Source organism: Myiozetetes cayanensis, unplaced genomic scaffold (genome assembly GCF_022539395.1).
Source record: "Myiozetetes cayanensis isolate MyiCay16 unplaced genomic scaffold, myiCay2020 scf528, whole genome shotgun sequence".
NCBI classification, from domain to species: Eukaryota; Metazoa; Chordata; class Aves; order Passeriformes; family Tyrannidae; genus Myiozetetes; species Myiozetetes cayanensis.
In genome coordinates this window covers 2496-11536 of record NW_026087774.1, presented here as the reverse complement: position 1 = coordinate 11536, position 9041 = coordinate 2496, and the positions used below count along the sequence as shown (strand labels likewise).

The window sequence follows — 9041 nt, the reverse complement described above, 5'->3', positions numbered from 1 at the left end:
TCCGGGAGGCTCCAACTGGGACCAGCCCATCCCCAAAAACCCCACAGAGGGCATGGTGGCACCTCCATCCTCGCTGACAGTGGCACCAGCTCCATCCCAGCCGTCCCCTCCCCATGGGGGTGACCCCATGAAGGTGACCCCATGGAGGTGACCTCCCAAATCCCCCGAGGGGACCACGAGGATCCGCATCTTCCCCCGTTTATTCACCCACAGAGGTAACACTGCAACACCTTCCCACCCACCATCACCCCCCACACTCCATTCCTGAGGGCATTGGGATCTCCTGGAAAACAGGAGATGGATTTTGGTCCCTCCAGGGCGCCGTCAGTGCTTGGCCATGTCGCAGGCGCGGTTGGTGGCCGCCTCCACGGCGCTCATGACGGTGGCCCGGAGCGCGCCCTTCTCCAGCTGGTGCAGCGCGTAGATGGTGGTGCCCCCGGGGGTGCAGACGTCGCCCCGCAGCTTGGCCGGGTGCTCCCCGGTCTCCAGCAGCATCTTGGCAGCGCCCTGAGGGAAAAACGGGACCTCCCGGATCATCCGGCCCGAGGGGCTTCGCTGGTGGCCTCGTTTTTTGGGGTGTAGGAGACGGGGGAAACTCAGGCAGGAGGTGGGGTAGAAGCTTCTCCCTCAGCCTGGTGGGTGGTGCAAAAGCAGCCACCCTAAAATCGGCAAGCCCAAAAGCAGAATCACTGAAATCAGCACCCTAAAAAACCAGCAAGCCCAAAACCAGCATCCCTAAAATCAGCAATTCCAAAAACCAGCAAGCCCAAAACCAGCGTCACTAAAATCAGCACCCTAAAAAAACAGCAAGCCTAAAACCGGCATCCCTAAAATCAGCAACCCCAAAAACAGCATCCCTAAAATCAGCACCCTAAAAACCAGCAAGCCCAAAACCAGCATCCCTAAAATCAGCAAGCCCAAAACCAGCATCCCTAAAATCAGCGTCCCCAAACCAGCATCCTCCAAATCAGCACCCTAAAAACCAGCATCCCTAAAATCAGCAACTCCAAAAACCAGCAAGCCCAAAACCAGCGTCACTAAAATCAGCACCCTAAAAAACAGCAAGCCCAAAACCAGCATCCCTAAAATCAGCAACCCCAAAACCAGCATCCTTAAAATCAGCGTCCCCAAAACCAGCATCCCTAAAATCAGCGTCCCCAAAACCAGCGTACTCCAAATCAGCACCCTAAAAAACCAGCAACTCCAAAACCAGCATCCCTAAAATCAGCATCCCCAAAACCAGCATCTCCAAAACCAGCATCCCTAAAATCAGCACCCTAAAAAACCAGCAAGCCCAAAACCAGCATCCCTAAAATTGGCAACCCCAAAAACAGCATCCCTAAAATCAGCACCCTAAAAAACCAGCAAGCCCAAAACCAGCATCCCTAAAATCAGCATCCCCCAAACCAGCATCCCTAAAATCAGCGTCCCCAAACCAGCATCCTCCAAATCAGCACCCTAAAAACCAGCATCCCTAAAATCAGCAACTCCAAAAACCAGGAAGCCCAAAACCAGCGTCACTAAAATCAGCACCCTAAAAAAACAGGAACCCCCAAACCAGCATCCCTAAAATCAGCATCCCCAAAACCAGCATCCCTAAAATCAGCAACCCCAAAACCAGCATCCTCCAAATCAGCACCCTAAAAACACAGGAACCCCAAAACCAGCACACTAAAATCAGCAACCCCAAAACCAGCATCCCTAAAATCAGCATCCCCAAAATCAGCATTCCTAAAATCACCATCCCCAAAACCAGCATCCCTAAAATCAGCAAGCCCAAAACCAGCATCCTCTAAATCAGCACCCTAAAAAATCAGCAAGCCCAAAACCAGCATCCCTAAAATCAGCACCCTAAAAAACCAGCAAGCCCAAAACCAGCGTCACTAAAATCAGCACCCTAAAAAACCAGCAAGCCCAAAACCAGCATCCCTAAAATCAGCAACTCCAAAACCAGCATCCTCCAAATCAGCACCCTAAAAACAGAGGAACCCCAAAACCAGCACACTAAAATCAGCATCCCCAAAATCAGCATTCCTAAAATCACCGTCCCCAAAACCAGCATCCTTAAAATCAGCATCCCCAAAACCAGCATCCCTAAAATCAGCACCCTAAAAAACCAGCAACCCCAAAACCAGCATCCTCCAAATCAGCACCCTAAAAAAACAGCAAGCGCAAAACCAGCATCCCTAAAATTAGCATCCCCAAAAACAGCATCCTCCAAATCAGCACCCTAAAAAAACAGCAAGCCCAAACCAACATCCCTAAAATCAGCAACTCCAAAAACCAGCAAGCCCAAAACCAGTGTCACGGAACCCCAAAACCAGCATCCCTAAAATCCGGCACCCTAAAACCAGCAAGCCCAAACCGGCATCCCTAAAATCAGCAACCCCAAAACCAGCAAGCCCAAAACCAGTGTCCCTAAAATCAGCACCCTAAAAAACCAGCAACCCCAAAACCAGCATCCCTAAAATCAGCAACCCCAAAACCAGCACCCTTAAAATCAGCGTCCCCAAAACCAGCATCCCTAAAATCAACGTCCCCAAAACCAGCATCCCTAAAATCAGCAAGCCCAAAACCAGCATCCTCCAAATCAGCACCCTAAAAACACAGGAACCCCAAAACCAGCACCCCAAAACCAGCACCCTAGAAACCAACACCCCACAACCAGCACCCCTTAACCAACACCCCCAAACCAGCACCCCTTAACCAGCAACCCCCAAACCAGCACCCCTTAACCAGCATCCCCAAAAACAGCACCCCAAAACCAGCACACCCAAAACCAGCACCCCAAAACCAGCACTCCCAAAACGAACACCCTCAAAACCAGTACCCCTTAACCAGCACCCTAAAAAACAGCAACCCCAAATCCATACACCCCAAAACCAGCAATCCCAAAACCAGCACCCTCAAAACCAACCCCCCAAAACCAGTACCCTAAAAACCAGCACCCCTTAACCAGCACCCCCAACACCCCAAAACCAGCACCCTCAAAACCAACACCCCAAAACCAGCAATCCCAAAACCAACACCCTCAAAACCAGTACCCCTTAACCAGCACCCTAAAAAACAGCAACCCCAAATCCAAACACCCCAAAACCAGCACCCCCAAAACCAGCAATCCCAAAACGAACACCCTCAAAACCAGTACCCCTTAACCAGCACCCTAAAAAACAGCAACCCCAAATCCATACACCCCAAAACCAGCAATCCCAAAACCAGCACCCTCAAAACCAACCCCCCAAAACCAGTACCCTAAAAACCAGCACCCCTTAACCAGCACCCCCAACACCCCCAAAACCAGCACCCTCAGAACCAACACCCCAAAACCAGCACCCCAAGCCCAGAAAAACCAAAACCAGCAACCCCAAAACCAGCACCTCTTAACAAGCACCCCAAAACCAGCACCCCCAACATTCCCAAAACCAGCACCCTCAAAACCAACACCTCTCAAACAGCACCCCAAACCAGCACCCTAAAAACCAACACCCCAAAACCAGCACCCCTTAACCAGCACCCTCTAAACCAACAACCTCAAAACCAGCACTCCTTAACCAGTACCCTAAAAACCAACACCCCAAAACCAGCACCCCTTAACCAGCAATCCCAAAACCAGCACACCCAAAACCAGCACTCCCAAAACCAGCACTCCCAAAACGAACACCCTCAAAACCAGTACCCCTTAACCAGCATCCCCAAAAACAGCACCCCAAAACCAGCACCCCATAACCAGCACACCCAAAGCCAGCACCCTAGAAACCAACAACCCCAAAACCAGCACCCCTTAACCAACAACCCCAAAACCAGCACCCCAGAAACCAGCAACCCCAAAACCAGCACCCCTTAACCAGCACCCTAAAAACCAGCAACCCCAAATCCAAACACCCCAAAACCAGCATCCCAAAACCAGCAATCCCAAAACCAACACCCTCAAAACCAGCACCCTTAACCAGCACCCTAAAAAACAGCAACCCCAAATCCAAACACCCCAAAACCAGCACTCCCAAAACCAGCATCCCAAAACCAGCAATCCCAAAACCAACACCCTCAAAACCAGTACCCCTTAACCATCACCCTAAAAAGCAGCAACCCCAAATCCAAACACCCCAAAACCAGCAATCCCAAAACCAGCACCCTCAAAACCAACCCCCCAAAACCAGTACCCTAAAAACCAGCACCCCTTAACCAGCACCCCCAACACCCCCAAAACCAGCACCCTCAGAACCAACACCCCAAAACCAGCACCCCAAGCCCAGAAAAAACAAAACCAGCAACCCCAAAACCAGCACCTCTTAACAAGCACCCCCAAAACCAGCAACCCCATCATTCCCAAAACCAGCACCCTCAAAACCAACACCCCAAAACCAGCACCCCCAAAACCAGCACCCTAAAAACCAACACCCCAAAACCAGCACCCCTTAACCAGCACCCTCAAAACCAACAACCTCAAAACCAGCACTCCTTAACCAGTACCCTAAAAAGCAGCACCCCTTAACTAGCACCCCCAAAACCAGCACCCCCAACACCCCCAAAACCAGCACCCTCAAAACCAACACCCCTTAACCAGCACCCCCAAAACCAAACACCCTAAAACCAGCACCCCTTAATCAGCACCCCCAAAACCAACACTCCCAAAACCAGTACCCTTAACCAGCACCCTCAAAACCAACACCTCTCACCCAGCACCCCAAAACCAGCACCCCAAAACCAGCACCTCCTCCCTCGCCCTGACAGCTGTTGTGGAGCCCAGGGCCGGGTGGAAAGCGCGGGAAAGGAGCGATTTGGGGTGTTTTGGGGTGTTCCGAGGTGTTCCCGGGGTGTTCCCCGAGGTGTTCCCAGCTCACCAGCAGCGTCTGTGCCGCGATCCTGCCGGCCAAGGCTCCGGCATCCCCATCTTCACCGCGCCCTCGGCCAAGGCTTCGGCGAACAGGTACACCTGGAGGGGCACAACGGGGGTACCCGGGCTGAGAGGGGGTCGGGGGGAGACCTCCGGACCGAGCCGGGACCGAGGGGAGCCCCCCGGGCTGAGCCGGGACCGAGGGGAGCACCCCGGGCTGAGCTGGGACCGAGAGGAGCCCCCCGGGCTGAGCTGGGACCGAGGGGAGCCCCCTGGACTGAGCTGGGACCGAGAGGAGCCCCCCGGACCGAGCCGGGACCGAGGTGAGCTCCCTGGACTGAGCCAGGACCGAGGGGAATCCCCCGGGCTGAGCCGGGACCGAGGGGAGCACCCTGGACTGAGCCGGGACCGAGCGGAGCCCCCTGGACCGAGCCAGGACCGAGGGGAGCCCCCTGGACTGAGCCAGGACCGAGGGGAGCCCCCCGGGCTGAGCCAGGACCGAGGGGAGCCCTCCGGGCTGAGCCGGGACCGAGAGGAACCCCCTGGACTGAGACAGGACCGAGGGGAGCCCTCTGGACTGAGCCGGGACCGAGGGGAGACCCCTGGACTGAGACAGGACCGAGGGGAGCCCCCCGGACCGAGCCGGGACCGAGAGGAGCCCCCTGGACTGAGCCAGGACCGAGGGGAGCCCCCCGGACCGAGCCGGGACCGAGGGGAGCGCCCCGGGCTGAGCCGGGACCGAGGGGAGCCCCCTGCACTGAGCCAGGACCGAGGGGAGCGCCCCGTACCGAGCCGGGACCGAGGGGAGCCCCCCGGGCTGAGCCGGGACCGAGGGGAGCCCCCTGGACTGAGCCAGGACCGAGGGGAGCCCCCCGGGCTGAGCCGGGACCGAGGGGAGCCCCCCGGGCTGAGCCGGGACTGAGGGGAGGCCCCTGGACTGAGCCAGGACCGAGGGGAGCCCCCCGGGCTGAGCCGGGACCGAGGGGAGATGCCCGGACCGAGCCGGGACCGAGGGGAGCCCCCCGGGCTGAGCCGGGACTGAGGGGAGGCCCCCGGGCTAAGCCGGGACCGAGGGGAGACCCCCGGACTGAGCCGGGACCGAGGGGAGCCCCCTGGACTGAGACAGGACCGAGGGGAGCCCCCTGGACTGAGCTGGGACCGAGGGGAGCCCCCCAGGCTGAGCCGGGACCGAGGGGAGCCCCCTGGACTGAGGGGAGTCCCCCGGGCTGAGCCGGGACCGAGGGGAGCACCCCGGGCTGAGCCGGGACTGAGGGGAGTCCCCCGGGCTGAGCCGGGACCGAGGGGAGCCCCCCGGACCGAGCCGGGACCGAGGGGAGCCCCCTGGGCTGAGCCGGGACCGAGGGGAGACCCCCGGGCTGAGCCGGGACCGAGGGGAGCCCCCTGGACTGAGCCGGGACCGAGGGGAGCCCCCTGGACTGAGCCGGGACCGAGGGGAGACCCCCGGGCTGAGCGGGACGAGGGAGCCGACTGGCGACCGGGAGCCCCCTGGACTGAGCCGGGACCGAGGGGAGCCCCCTGGACTGAGCCGGGACCGAGGGGAGACCCCTGGACTGAGCCAGGACCGAGGGGAGCCCCCCGACTGAGCCAGGACCGAGGAGCCCCCCGGACCGAGCCGGAGCCAAGCGGAGCCCCCCGGACCGAGCCGGGACCGAGGGGAGACCCCCGGGCTGAGCCGGAGCCAAGCGAAACCCCCGCGGATCCCAGCGGGACGGGAATTCCCACCCCGGAGCTCACATAGGCCACGCCGCTGCCGCTGAGGCCGGTGTGGATGTCGATGTAGGACTCGGGGACCTCCTCGCAGAGCCCGCAGGACGACAGCAGGTTCTGCAGGAGGGCGGATTCTTTGTCGCCGGCGCTGCTGCCCCGGGAGAAGACCATGGCCCCGGCCTGCACCACGCACGGCAGGTTGGGCATGATCCGCAGCACTTTGGTCCAGGGAGGGAGGAGCTGCCGGAGAGAGCGGGATGGGAGAAAAGGGGGAGGCAACCCCGGCATGGTGGCCCTGACACCGGTGGGTGTCACCCAGAGGGGCGGGGGGGGAAGGGTGGGGTGTGGGGAAGGAGCTGGAGGGGTGGGGACAGGGACAAAGGGGTGTGTCCTCTGTGGGTCCGGGGAAAATGGACTACGAGGAGGAGGAGGAGGGAAGAGAGAAAGAGGAGAAGGAGAGAAGAAGGAGAAGGAAAAGGAGGAGAAGGAGGAGAAGGAGGAGAAGAGGACGAAAAGGAGGAGAAGGAAAAGGAGAGGAGAAGGAGAAGAGAAAAAGAAGAGGAGAAGTAGAGGAAGAGGAGGAGAAGGAAAAGGAGAGAAGAATGAGAGATGGAGAAGGACAAAATGAGGAAGAGGAGAAGGAGAGAAGGAGGAAGAGGGAAAAGGAGGAGGAGGAGGAGGAGAAAGAAAAGGAGAGGAGGAGAAGGAGAGATGGAGAAAATGAGGAGAGGGAAAAGGAGAAAAGGAGGAGAAGAAAAGGAGAGGAGTAAAAGTGTAGGAGTAGGAAAAGGAGATGGAGAGAAGAAGAAGAAGGAGAAGAAGGAGAAGGAGGAGGAGAGGAGAAGAAGAAAAAGAAAAAAGCAGGAGAGGAGGAGAAATAGAGGAGGAGGAGGAGAAGGAAAAGGAAAGGAGAATGAGAGAGGGAGGAGGAGAAAATGAGGAAGGGGAGAAGGAGAGAAGGGGGAGGAAGAGAAGGAGGAGAAGGAGGAGGAGGAGAAGGAAAAGGAGAGGAGGACAAGGAGAAGAAGGAAAAGGAGAAGAAGGAAAAAGAGAGGAGAAGAAGAGAAGGAGAAGGAGGAGGAGAAGGAGGAGGAGGAGAAGGAGAAGGAGAAGGAGAAGGAGGAGGAGGAGAAGGAGAAGGAGAAGGAGAAGGAGAAGGAGAAGGAGAAGGAGAAGGAGGAAGGAGAAGGAGGAAGGAGGAAGGAGAAGGAGGAGGAGGAGAGGGAGGAGGAGGAAGGAGAAGGAGAGAAGGAGAAGGAGAAGGAGAAGGAGAAGGAGAAGGAGAAGGAGAAGGAGAAGGAGAAGGAGAAGGAGAAGGAGAAGGAGAAGGAGGAGAAGGAGAAGGAGGAGGAGGAGGAAGAGAAGGAGGAGGAGAAGGAGGAGGAGGAGGAGAAGGAGGAGAAGGAGGAGGAGAAGGAGAGGAGGCTCACCCTCTGCAGTGTCTGGATGGTGACTCCAGCCACCAGGGAGACCACGATGTGGTGGGTGCCCACGGCAGGACGGATCTCCTCCAGGACACCCGGCAGCACGTGGGGTTTGATGGCCAGGAAGACCAGGGTGCTCCTCTGCACCACCTCCAGGTTGCAGTGCGTGGTCCTGCACCCCAACTCCTGCCCACGGGACAGGGAGAGGTGTCACAGCCCCAAAAACAGCACCCCCACATCCAGCAACCCCAAAACCCAGCACCCAAAACCCAGGAACCCCAAAACCAGTAATCCCAAAATCAGCACCCCAAAAGCAGCAACCCCAAACCCAGCAATCCTCAAAACCCAGAAACCCCAAAACCAGTAATCCCAAAATCAGCAACCCCAAAACCAGCAATCCTCAAAACCCAGAAACCCCAAAACCAGTAATCCCAAAATCAGCACCCCCAAAACCAGCATCCCTAAAAACCAGCAACCCCCTAAACCCAGCAAATCCCACATCATCAACCCCCAAATCAGCACCCCCAAAACCAGGAACACCAAAAACCAGCAACCCCCAATCATCATCCTCAAACCCAGCAACCCCAAAACCAGCACCCCCATAACCAGCATCCCCATAACCAGCACCCCCAAAAGCAGCAACCCCAAAATCAGCAATCCCAAAATCAGCACTACCAAAAGCAGCACACTAAAAACCAGCACCCCCAAAACCCAGGAACCCCAAACCCAGCACCTCCAAAAACAGCAATCCCAAAACCAGCAACCCCCAAACCAGCATCCCCATAACCAGCAACCCCAAAACCAGCAACCCCAAAAACAGCAACCCCATAACCAGCAACTCCAAAACCTGCAAACCCAAACCCAGCAATCCTCAAAACCCAGAAACTCCCAAACCAGCAATCCCAAAAATCAGCAGCACCCAAACCAGCACCCTAAAAAACAGCAACTCCAAAAACAGCACCCCCAAAACCCAGCAACCCAAAAACCAGCACCCCCATAACCAGCACCCCATAACCAGCAACCCCAAAACCAGCACCCCCAAAATCAGCAATCCC

General features: G+C 57.1%; 1 protein-coding gene across 1 annotated transcript; it reads right to left on the bottom strand.

Moving 5' to 3' along the window:
* Positions 1–253: 253 nt before the first annotated feature.
* PYCR3 (pyrroline-5-carboxylate reductase 3) lies at positions 254–8172 on the bottom strand (the record flags this gene model as incomplete). The annotated part of the gene is given in 5 exon segments (XM_050334405.1): positions 254–507; positions 4842–4876; positions 4879–4933; positions 6590–6802; positions 7993–8172. Coding segments are annotated over 5 exon segments (666 nt in total), but the record flags the coding sequence as incomplete, so codon positions are not given.
* Between the last annotated feature and the right edge of the window lie 869 nt (positions 8173–9041).